This window comes from Pyrgilauda ruficollis, unplaced genomic scaffold (assembly GCF_017590135.1).
Source record: "Pyrgilauda ruficollis isolate IOZ18807 unplaced genomic scaffold, ASM1759013v1 scaffold2, whole genome shotgun sequence".
Taxonomy (NCBI): Eukaryota; Metazoa; Chordata; class Aves; order Passeriformes; family Passeridae; genus Pyrgilauda; species Pyrgilauda ruficollis.
Genome location: NW_024519206.1, coordinates 290,095 through 302,951, shown reverse-complemented (window position 1 = coordinate 302,951; position 12,857 = coordinate 290,095). Strand labels below are relative to the sequence as shown.

The window sequence follows — 12,857 nt, the reverse complement described above, 5'->3', positions numbered from 1 at the left end:
AGCTCAGCTTGTCCAGATTTTATGTTTTCTCTCTCCTCTTTAAGTTTTATGGAAATTCTGTGGTTGTAAGAAGATGCACTTTTTCTCACATTCGCTAGAAGGACATGCATCATTCCTGAACTGACCTTCTTCTCTTTTACATCTGTGACCACTTCAGTTACCAGATAAGTCTTTTTTCCATATTGGACTGTCTTTCTGCCTTACCCTCTTTTCCTTTGCTTGTTGAAAGACAGCCATTAAATACACGTTAACATTAATGATATATAGAAAAGAGTCAAGATCATTTTCCTGTTTGCTTTACTTTTTAACACATGCTTCAGTGAATGGAGTAGGAATATACCAAAACACTGCTGCAAATCCTGCATTGCAGAGCTGTTGTAAATACAAAATTGTATTGTATTCACAATATTCAGAACAAATTGTGTGAGGAATAATTCTCAATCAGAGGCTGTGAATGCTCTACTGGACGTGAAACCACTGTATTAGAAATTTATTTAAAAGTAACTTCTAAACTACTATGAACTAAACTATTTACACCCATATGTTACCAGAATAGTTAGAACTTAGAAAGAACCAGAACTATCAAAAATAAAGGGGTTTTTCCCAACACAATAATTTTCATTTTTCTTTGTTTCATCAAAATTAGCAATAGGATAGAAATAATATTAAACATTAATGTAATGCTTACTTTGGTTGGTTTATTGAAAAGGCAGGCTCCACCTCCATTGTTTAAAAATTCATGATACTCTTCGATATCACACTCAGAGAACTTGCTTGGAAGATAGTACCTAACAAAATAAGGTAGAAGGATTACTTTCTCTGGTGCTTTTTACACTGCATTTTCTTTTCTAGAAAGAGAAGAAATATAACGTTATACTTCAGAAAAAGAATGAAAACATGCTGCTCAGAATTAGAGTGACTATCTGTTTATAAGTCTATCTGACTATTCTATTTCTTTCTATTTGAAAATCCTTCCAGTAAATAACAAGGAAATTTCAACAATGGCACAGAGCTCATGGAATGTGAGAATTCTAGAATATTTCACTAAGTTTTTATATGCCAAACAGCACAAATGTGATTACAGCATGTAGTTCGCACAAGCGTGACTTGTTCCACTAACAGGCCTGATCTCAGAAATACATTTATTTCCTCCCATACAAACTGCAGGAGAAAAAGACAGGTTATAGTTTATTTCTCTCTTAGAGGAAAACGGTTCCCCTGACTCACAGAATTTTTATATAATAGAGTTATGCCATTTTAAACATGCTTCTAGCAAACACCACCTAACATTTCAGCTTCCCTCTGTGTCATGTGTCCCACTCAGTAAACTTCAATTGAGTATAGAGGTCCCCTGAGGCATCGTGCCCCACCTAAAAACAATGTGATGCATAGAATATTTGCATGGATCCTTTTCACAGGGAAATAACTTTTCCCAAGGCAACTGCAGTGATCTTTATATTCAGGTCCATAGTCCTGAAACTACTTATGCTTCAAGGAGATTTTGGAGTCTCAAGGGCTTTCCTCTATCAGCTCACCACTAGATATAAAAATATTAGCCAAAGTGCTATCCTGCACTGCTGGGAGAGATAGCTTCCAAAACATAATTGGCTTTTTCCATCTGTAATGCTCATGAATTTGGTCTAAACACTACAGAGGCTGTGGATTTCACCGAAGTTCGGCAATAAGCTAGGTAAATACAAGGCTTCTTCATGTACCAAATTATGTGAAAGGTTTGAACTTCAGATAAAGAATTTAAAGGCCCTAACATAGGAATTTATAACTTTTATAAGAATCAAAAATGCCTCTCAGACTGGTTTTTTAACTTACCAAAAATCAGAAAAATCCTACCAGGTATGTTTTCAGATATTTTAAGATGAAAAGGGCACACATTCACACTTTCAAAGAGGTTTGAATGAGACACACTTTGCTCAAAATTTTTCTGACCACAAAGCTATTGTGAAAATTTGTGGATCCATTCAAAATTAATTAAAAAATTAGCCCTGTCTATATCTAAAACTAGAATACAATGTAATTAATATCTAAAACTAGACTATAATTCATATGCATGATAAAAGACAGGCCTGTAATAAAAAGTGTTAGGGTCTGAATATATTTCTGAAAGCATCAAATTTCATCCACCAGCAAAAATTTGCTGATTCACCAGTCATTATGTTAAAATCTCCCCAGTGACACTACACATGGGTATGAACATACTCAGCCTCCAACGGCGGCAGTTTTTCTAAGAATATCACACAAACTGTGTGATAAAAGATGATAGAGAAAGATGAAAGATTCCAACAAAAACACTGAAAATGAGACATGCCTCAGAAATTTGATTATAGGATTTTAAGAATTAGGGTGTGTCATTTTTTCCACAACTTAGTAAGAATCTTGCATGACAAAATAAGCTATGCCTGTTTCTGCTTCTCTGCAATGACCTGACTTGACTGTTGAGCCTTGTGCTTTCCAAGTTAAATCAGCATTCACCAAAAAGCCTCACATGCCCTTCTTATGAACTCACTTATTCTCAAATTTCTTTGAAGGTGTCTTTGTATGGTATATAACTAATGGACTCATCAAGAATATTCTGATGAACCACAAAAGAGAAAACTTTTCACATCTTTCCTTTATGTCACTATATGAAAAACATGAATTTTCTCTAGTGAACTGTCTTACCCCATATCTCCCATTATGCATCCAGACCACATGTCCTCACACTTACATTCACCTGACAAAAAAAAAAAAAAAAAGATAAAATTAAAAGTTACATCTTGAGTCTTGTAAGTCCAAAATAATACAATTTTTATCGTAAAAAGCACACTGTACTCAATTCCATTTCATATTTCCTGAGAAGTAGGAAAGAATAATTTGCTGGTTTATTGCACACCTTAGTTTAAGTGTATCAGTGCACCTTGGCAAAGTTTTTAAAAACTCTACATGATTCTGTGCAATCCTGAGCTTTGAAAATATGTCCTGTTTTTCTTTCCTTCTCTTAAAAAAAACTGCAGTGTTAGCCTTCTGCACTTGCAAATCATGAGTCAGCTTTCTCATCTCCTGTGTGATGATACTCATTTCCCAAATTTCTTTTTTTTTTTTTTTTTTCAGTTCTCTTCTTTGACTATGGTAACGTGATTTTGAAAATCTTCAAATCTTCCCTTGAAAAACCCCAAACAATAATTGAGACCAAAAAAAAGCATGGAATGATCAATGAACACAAGGTAGTACAGCAGGATCTATCAGCTTCTTCCTCGGCTCTTCCTCCCTTCCTCCCCCATGCAACTCCCTTTTGCCCTGCCAGCTGGGATCACTTGGCTCTGGTCTCAATCCTCCACTTTGAAAGCTGTGTCTTGCTTTAATTTCAGTAGAAATGCTTTCCACTTGCACGTTCCATAACTTCTCTTACTGTACACATGAACACCAGTTTATTGTTTCCATTTTAAAAGTACAGTTAGAAAGCAAACAAAGCTCTGTCTAACAATTGCATTCTCCTCTCTCCCTACCAAAACAGTGTCCTACCCTTCTCAGTCATAAAGAAAGGGAGTCGCCACCATTATAATTTTCACTTTTACCCTGCCCCTACATCCACTCAAAAATATGTGGCTGGAAAATGAATACTGAACATGTCTGTAGGATAGAGCATCAGTCCTACATTTCTGATTATTTTTAAAAATGATATTGTATAATCTGCAAAAAACTTTAAATGCAGTTATCTCTGCATTATATATTGTCTTTACAATATCTGAAAAAATCCACTAATCAATAGAGTAATTTATCTTATTAAATGTAGGCCACATGAGCACACACAATCCGGTAAGTCCACACTCCAGTTAATTATCTAAATTGTTTCAAAACTGTATTTTTATTTTAATCATATCAAGCTGGGACTTCATATAACATGGAAGCAGGAAGGCAAGGTGCTTGTTGTGGGCACAATGGTGGAGATTAAAGCATTGCAGGTAAATAGGGATAACTAAGGAGCTGAATACCAAGGTTACAGCAGAGAAATGGTAGCAATAGCAAATACTGGATATTTGGGTAATCTACAGGAGAAACAAGGGTTTTGGATAATATACAAGAGCAAATCAATCAAGGAAAACAGATAAAAAGTTGTATTGTTTGAACTGTCCTATACCACAGTACTGAGGAGGCTCCTCATTATACCCCGATCTAATAATGTAAATTCCCACCCTTGTGTCATAAGATGGCAGCCATTTGGTCTGTGGGTGGGACACCAGCCTCCCCGAAATGAATGGAAGTGACAGGCACCTTTATGGTCTATTTTGGAAGAAATGGTGACACCAGTGCTGTCAGAAATTACAAGCAGGGGTATACTCCTCAAAGATTTCCTCAAATAGAGGAAAACTAGTATATCAGACCCTTCTCATGTTACTGCAAGAAATAAAAATATTTCTATATTGCGAGAAACAGAAGGAAAAAGTACATATCAGAAAGACATTGACAGGACACTAATAAGATCCTCTACTTTTTAATTCTCTTGAGATACAATGAAAAAGCAAACAAAATTACCACTTAGAAGCTTTCTTCTGTCTGAGAAAATGCCAATGTTTTGGGCCAAGGTCTGTGCCAGGGTGACTGCCATTAAGTCTGGCTTTCCAAACTGAAAGAAATAAGGTGAGGAAAGTAATCAGCAACACACAGGTATCTCAGATTCAAGTGAAGCTTTTCTCATATCAAGGAAAAAAATGCAAAATCACATATGCAGTGTTAGAATTCTTACTTCAGGGTAGCCAGATGAAAACTAAGCACTAGCTTATAGACAAAATAAGTAAGAGAAAGTCTGTTTCTCTCTTGGCATTGTGGCTGGAAATATGAATGACAGGATATTGCAGAATTTGCTTTAAAGTGTATTTGAAGTGTATTGACTTTATTCACTCATCACTCTTCATTGAAGTGTCCCTTCCACAGAGCTGCAGTAAGAGTCTACATCAGCCAAAAAAAAGCAAAATATTTTGAGGAACATGTCTGCACTGATAAATTCCCTGCAGATAAATTTCCACCACTTTTTGCTCATACCAGTATCCCCACCTACCTCGTTCACACCTCCGCCTTTAAGCAAGGAGCAGATTCCACCAGTGTGGGCTACACCACTTCGACTGCTCTGAAAACGACTCCCCCTTTGATAAAAATGAAAAGAAAAAGATGTTTACCCTGCTCAGTCCACGAGTTTTGCACCTGCCTATTCCAGTAATTACCCCTCTGATTTCCAAATGAGAAGCTGGCATTTGCAAATGCTGGATGCCACCACTACACTGCAAATTATGCAAAAACAAATGGGAAAAACAGATAACCACTCACAAAGCTCACATGACAAGTTATCTCCAGAAAATTTATACCATCTTCCCTGCTCCTTTTCAGACTACCCAATATAAGAAGAAAGGGACTATTTTGCCAAACCACTTGGATCTGTCCAGCCTCTTGTTTCTTGACATTCTACTGCAGCGAGTGCTTTCCGCTGGCACGTGCTCCAGGCAGAGCTCAGGAGAGGCCACCATGCTCCCAGCTCATGACTAGTGAAACAACACGTGTCTAATTGGGCAGTGCTGATGTGGTAAAACTCAAGGGAGATGCATTAGCAGAAGATGCAGAGGTAGGTGAAAACTCCCTGGAACTACAGCCAATCTCATCCAAGGAACAGATGCACTCTGCGCCTAAATCTAATCACCTCTTTGGTGCTGACCACATCAGCATGAATAACTGCTAGTTACTGGAGACAAAATATACTCTGCTCCACCTGAGAGTACTGATCCATCTGGCAAATTATTTTTCTCAGGTGAGAGGAGAAAAACATCAAGAAGGATCACAGTGGGCTTACTGTGCTAAAGGTGGAAGTTCATTTGTAACCACTGTAACATCACACCAGCTACCCCCACCTCCCAACATGGCTGTGTTTCACTCACAGACATAATTTCAGAAACTGCTGTTTCTAAACAGTCTATGAATGCAACACCACAAACATCATTGATGGTGGTGCTATGGATAGCACTGGAAGTAGCATTACAGTAGTATCCAGAGTCCAACCACAGGCCAAATTGGGCTCTCTTTTGTCCTAGTCACTACACACATTTTCACAAGAACCAGACTTACCCCTCAAAGACTTTACAATGCCACCAGAGAAATTACAAAAAGGATATGAGAAAACCTGATTCCCATTTAAGAGATGAAGATCTGAGACACAGAGAAACCAAAATCTGCAAGCACCACTTCGCAAATCTTACTAGCTTTCTTCAAGGCAGAAATCAGTGGTAGTAATTAGGTACATGCGAAAATTCTGAGGGTGGATACCGGGCTTGGGTATCCTGGAACCCTACTGAAGTCATGTGAAGTGAGGTGTTTAGGTTAAGTTTATTCTTATAGGCTCCTAAAACAGTCAGCAGAGAGAAAAAAGGACTCCAACAGAGATATTCATCTGTCATGTCATGTGTGGATCAAAAATCTCAGCCATGTATCTCTCCTGTATTTTTGCAAATATATTTTATTATATCAATCTTATTTTAAAAACAATTAAGATACTTAGAGAAAATAACATTTTTCTCAGTTTAGTATTCTTATAGGTCAAATATCTTGGGAGAACCAACTGTTTTGAGGATCTGAAACACTTCAGCAATCCTGCAGCATGCAGGTCATTCAACTAAGTAAAGCAGGCCATAGTGCACTTCAGCAGAAAATCTCATTGGCTTCAAAAACAATGTTCTGCCTTTAAATAATCCGTGCTCTACTGCTGAAGAAGTCAACCTCTGAGGTGGAACCATGCATGACTCTTCAGATAGCTGCACTTGTGGAGTAGGTGGTTGCACAGAATAACAAAGGATTACAGTGCATGCAGCTCAGGCTTAGTATGTTAAAATTAAAATAAGAGTCAAACCTCTAGTTGCACTGGCAGGCAGTTTGTGCATTAATTTTTTTCCCACCTCCCCATCTGAAACATTATTTTCTGAATTATTGTGGATTACACACACAACAGAAAGGAGATACATCAGCCACTTGTGAGAAGCAACCCCCAAGGAAAGAAAAAAACCCCAGTAATATAACATCACACAAGGTTACGTACGAAAAAAGGTGAACTGCGTCACTTTTCTCTCTGATAAAATCCCTCCTATATTTCATAAACTCACGTAGAGTCACCAAGGGGTTTTCAGATATGGTGAACTTGTTATCAGTAGCCCAGGTTTCCATGGCAACCAATACTATCCTGGTGTTAAGTTGTTCTTTATATATCTAGTACATTAACAGAATGAACAAATATATTATGTCAAATAGAAAAAAAGGTGAGGTTCACCCCTTTTTTGTAATAGCTTGCACTTTTACATAACTAAATATTTAGCTTATTCTAGCACACGTTACATTCTTGTAGGTGATTTTATCTCCTTTAAAACCAACAAACATAAAAACCAAGTAAAACCAAAATTTTAGGCTTAATTCTTCAATCAGTTCTCTTAGCTTTCTCTTAGCCTACACAGGCAGAGGTACATAGAAGAAAAATGTGATTTTTGAAAAATTACTACATTCCAGATAGTTCAAAGATTTGAACTTAATACGTCTTTTATAACAGCCAGCTCACCCAATGACACACAAGGGCCCTCTTATGCAGAATAATGATCTATAAAGCCACAATTTTCACTGTTATATATGTCTACAGGAGTATTTCAACTCCTGCTGGCTGAATCACAAAAAAAGGGACATCCTTTCAATGCTGTGTCAACACTCCACACCAAATGCTTTCAAACATTTTCTTCTAGGAATACTTTTCTTTTTCTAATACTTTGCTGCGGTGAGGTACAAGAACCAGCAGCTTGTCTGAGTTAGCATATATATAAATACAATCCACATAGCTCACCAGTCTGTCCCTATTCTAACTCATTTACTCAAGTGCACTTTTTCTGGAGAAATTTTAATGCACTAGAATTTCAGATTGTCTATTGGGTTTAAAGTTGTCAAAACAGGGATCCTGTGCTAGAAATATCTGTCATATCTCAGGTGCTCTTTAAAACTCAGACTCAAGGGACCAATCCAGCAGGATACTTAAATGCTTAAAGCCACAACATAATAACCCCTCTCATGCTTTATGTTAGTCAAAGGCTCTATAGGTGAATGATGAAAATTTGTGATCTTCACATACATTACTATTGTTACATCACGAACTGACAACTCCTGCATCTATCATCAGAAGAATCTTTTGACTCATCTCACACGTAAAAGAACATATAGCTGAGTGATACTTACCAAATCAGCCATGTTCACAACTGATTTGGCATAGCTGTTGGTATGGCCGACTGACAGGCGGTGCTTTTTACACTGTAAAAAAAGCACAGACCAGTAACAGGTTCAGATTCAGAAAAACAAAGTCCAGTTCCAAAACACCATGAAGTAAAAAGCAATTATATCAACAATAAAGCCCCTGCACAAGGTATTGTCTCTTGTGTTGAGTGTAATGTTTATAACCAATAGTAGAAAATTGCTCAGAATTGCACATTACTGATATACTTTACAACAGCTGTTGTGAGGATGTATTAATTCCTCTTTAGAAAGCACCCTAGAATCTTAACTGGAAAGTGATATAAGAACAGTAAATTCTATTACTGTCTTCATTATCATTATTGTTGCCAATTTTAAAATTAATCACAAATGCCAATGCAGAAGTTAGCAACAAAAATTTCTGTAGCTGAGACTCCTTAAGATGTATTATCCCAGAAGTGCCTGTATCCGTATTTTTTTTTCCAATTTTCTCTCTTAAGCTGTTTTCTTGTTGTATAGTTGCACACTCTATACAGCCACAGTAACTGGTTCAAACCACTTCAGCAATCAAACTCCAATGGCACCTTGACTGAAATTTGTAATGCAGTGTTGTAAAAATGGCACTAGAAACAGCTATCCAGGTACTCCTATTTGCAGGGGAAAAAAACCAGTTATGAATGAGCATCATGAGCATGAAAGTCACAGGTATCTCAGAAGAATTTAAAAAAAAGTGTACAAGCTTTTCAGAAATGTTTTGCCATCTTGTGCCCCATGATGCTTGATTTTGGAATGAAAATTGTCCATATTTTCTGGAAGTTAGGATCTTTTAGTGGGCAAGAAGTTTTACACAGTTAGGGCATAGGACAGGCATCCTTTCAAGCAGGAATGTAGGGAAAACCACCAAAACCAAGCAAGTTAAGGCCACAGCAAATGATATTTCCTTCTTACAGAAGGAAATTATTTGGCTTCTTTGATCACTGGCACTCACCTCAGAGAATAAACTCCTAACTAGACTGACTCTTGCAGTAGCTGTGATTAGACAAAATTAGGAAACATTGTCCTTGAAGAAAATCTGCCTGAACAGATAGGAGGATCCCAAAGGAAATATTGTAGCTTCAGGTCTTTAGGATCAAGCACAGTTATAGTGATTTAAGGAATTTTCATCCAATATTATTAATTTTAATCCAAGAATTTATTCCTGTGTTCCCCAAACTGAGCTGGTGGAGGAGTACAGTATCTAAGGACAGTGGCACACTTTTTGTACACTTGTACACTCTCATGTCTATTTTTGCTAATTCAGATATTGCATGAGAGAATTGCTGCACATTACACAAGAAGTAGACAAGATTTATAAAAATATTTTTATTTTAAAGCCTAAGGGACCATAAAATCATCTAATGTCACCAGTCGGATGGGAACTACTAAGCTGAACTTAATCCAGTTACTTCAAGAGAAAATCCATTGTTTGTGTTTGAAGCTACCTTTGAAAACTGCAAATGATGAAGAATTTGCCATTTCCTTTGATATTTCCTTCATTAAATGATTAATAAATTATCTTCACTGACATATATCTGTGTTTTTTCCTACTTGAATGAGTCTGTCTTTTCTTCAATACACTGTTTTTATGTGTCTTTCCACTATGTTAAAAACCTCACTGCATTCTCCCAGACCAAGTATAAAAGTTTAACAAAATCATTTTCTTTACATTTATTGGGATGTTTCAAAAAAATCTAGTCACTGTTAATCTCCCCATTCTCAACAGCTGCTGCACAATTGAAATAACTGCATTATGGATTTCTGAGTGCCTGTAACTAAGACAAATGCTCAGGAAAGCCACAAATAAAATCAACAGCTTAAATCATACTAGTGACTAGTTACTTTCTGACCCTTCTTTCTGATCATCAGGCTTAGTTGCATTCTTGGTGCAATTAACTTGCCAAAATTCAAAACCAACTTCATCAATGGTTAATGAGACCATAACCTCTTCTATTAAGGACATACTGAATTTATTCCAGCCTTATAATGTTCTTTATTGTTATGCTCTCTGGATAAATTAAGACAATTTGATGCTAATTGTAAGATGTTGAAATGTGTCAGTCTTACCATTAGGTGATCATTTACAATCATCAACTCAATGTATTTTGTTTCTTCTTCAACTTTACGTGGAATCTGACGAACCTATGGAGAGAATGTAACTCTTAGGGTCTAACAATACAGAGTGTAACGGGTAACAGACATCTGCACTTAGTGGCTTCCCCACTTTAATAAACAGGGAATGAAGTCTCTGTTTAGAATAGTTTTTTGAAACAAAATAAAGTGAGATAACCTAGCTACTTATCACTATTGCAACATGTTAAAAAAATATATAGGTTTTATTATGGGAGTTTCTGATAAAACTATACTCACAAGGCGCAAAATTATTTTACCTACCTTTTCATTTTCCATATAGCAGTATTTTAAAATTTCCTAACTCTTCCAGTAGGCAATGTCCAAGAGAACCCATCAATGTTTAGCTTACATTAGATACTTCTTTTTGTATTAGCTGTATTGATATAGAGATCTCATGCCAAACCAGCAGGAGCAGCAGGACTCCATCTGGACAAATTAACTCAGCAGACATGAAACAAACTTGACGGCATGTTCCTTATAAACAAGCATATTGGCACATACCTGCCTTTTCCTTCTTTTGTGTCTTGGCCTTACAACAAAATTCTGTGATGTAGTATTCGTCTGCCAGAATTCTAAGCAGAAAACACAGACAAATACATGGAATATTTACAAAAATATAGCCCAGCAATTAGTGACCCTGATGTAACATGACAGTAGTATGGCATTCTTCAGCAATTCAGATGCAGCAACAAATCATTTTTTCAAGTTTCCAGCTAGAAGGCAAGACTACAGATGCTTCCCAGTAACAGGGCTCTTATTAAAAACTCTACTAGTGATAATCTGGGTCTGTTGAAACAGATGATCTGTGGGTGTCACGCTTCAGAAAGCACAGCAGATGTTCTATGCCAAAACTTCACCAATACTGGGCATGAAATATTATTAGCATAGTACTTCCATGGAGTGAATCACATTTTCAGGAATTCAGCAGACATTCACAGAGCTCTTGCAATAGCTACCTAAATTAATAAGAAGAGCATGGAAGGCAGAATTAATGCTTTAAGATGATTATACTCACAAAGCAAAATATGTCAGAGTTGGGAGAAACCTTACAAGATTTTGGCAATGCTCACTTACCAACACAATATTCCTCCCTGCTAATCCCTCTGTGTCTATAACTTCTTAAATCTCTAATCATAAGCATCAAGTAGTTTATTCTTTTGCCAAATCCTTTTCACCAAATCTATTACTAGCCTCTCATGGAAAAGGACACATCATAAACTAAGCAGAAGATAACACTTGATCTCACTCTTTCAAATGTTCAAGAAGTAATTTTCCATCTTTAATTTTACATAGTCCCTGCCTCTCTTTTCCCGATGTGAAATAAAGCTCTTTTCTTATCTTGTATAAATGTGTTTGCTATTCGCATAACCCCAAGAAGATCTTTTTGATTCATGCAAATTAAATGTGTGCAGTTTCTTAGTTTGTAATAATATCTTTCTCCTTTCACTGCTTTCCCTCTTTTGTGCTTTCTGCAGCTTTGGACATCCTTTCAGTTTCAAGGAACTGAAAACTTCTTTCAGTGTTTCAGTGATTTTACCAGTCCTGCGGTGAAGTAAATAGTCCTATAGTGTTTATAGGACACTCCTATTGTCCTATAGGATTGATGGAGCTGTGTAAATTAAAAGACTTCCAGTTCACATATCTTTGTACGCAACTTCTGATTGTTTTACAAATTCCTGAGCAGTTCAGTTTTGCTGGTGAGACAGGCAAGTTTCTCACAGCTTCACTTCCTGCTGTACATTAATTGTACAATCTCTGCATAAGGTTCAAAAATAGGATTAAAACCATGCTGATAGTAATTTGATAGGGCTGACATATCAGAAAAATCTTAAAACACAAGGCTGAGTTGCCCATCTGACAAGACATTGCCAGGCCTAAGTGATAATCTTAACCAGGGGTGGCAAATTACTAAGACAAACCAGGAAAACAAAGCATGACTAACTGCTATTGTCTTGGGTAAATTAGGAACTATGGTGTCATTTTGGTATGTAAGGTTTGCAGATATCTTTTCATGGAGCAACCTAGACAATCACAGGCTCTCTACTTAAAAATGTTTTCATGGTTACACCAATGCACTTGAGGACTGTCTTTAGAAAAAAGACCAAGGATAAATTAAATCATACCCAAGCTCCTTATTTATTACTTAAAGACCTGCAGACTCTTGAGCTTGAACAATGATGAGAAACCAAATCTAGAAAACCTTTTTACAATGTTTTTGATTATGCTTTATGTATGTTAATTACTTTAGCCTCACAATTAGTTTAGACACACAACTGTATCTCAACCTGACATTTTTTATTTTATAACATGCTTAATGAAACTGGTAAAAATAACACTTTTCAACCAATAAAATAATAATTTACAGTACATATATATGATACATGTATGTATATCTCAGATAGCTTTACCAGCAAATGTGATTATTTTACTCACAA

General features: G+C 36.5%; 1 protein-coding gene across 1 annotated transcript in view; it reads right to left on the bottom strand.

The window, feature by feature from the left end:
- ADAM22 (ADAM metallopeptidase domain 22) overlaps window positions 1-12,857 on the bottom strand; it is a 128,813-nt gene that overhangs the window by 36,876 nt on the left and 79,080 nt on the right. The window contains exons 8-15 of the mRNA XM_041466624.1: window positions 10,924-10,994; window positions 10,357-10,431; window positions 8,242-8,313; window positions 7,070-7,236; window positions 5,051-5,135; window positions 4,528-4,618; window positions 2,677-2,728; window positions 689-788 (exon numbers count right to left, since the gene is read on the bottom strand). Coding sequence (XP_041322558.1) covers window positions 689-788; window positions 2,677-2,728; window positions 4,528-4,618; window positions 5,051-5,135; window positions 7,070-7,236; window positions 8,242-8,313; window positions 10,357-10,431; window positions 10,924-10,994 — 713 coding nt within the window. The remainder of the gene's footprint in view (window positions 1-688; window positions 789-2,676; window positions 2,729-4,527; window positions 4,619-5,050; window positions 5,136-7,069; window positions 7,237-8,241; window positions 8,314-10,356; window positions 10,432-10,923; window positions 10,995-12,857) is intronic.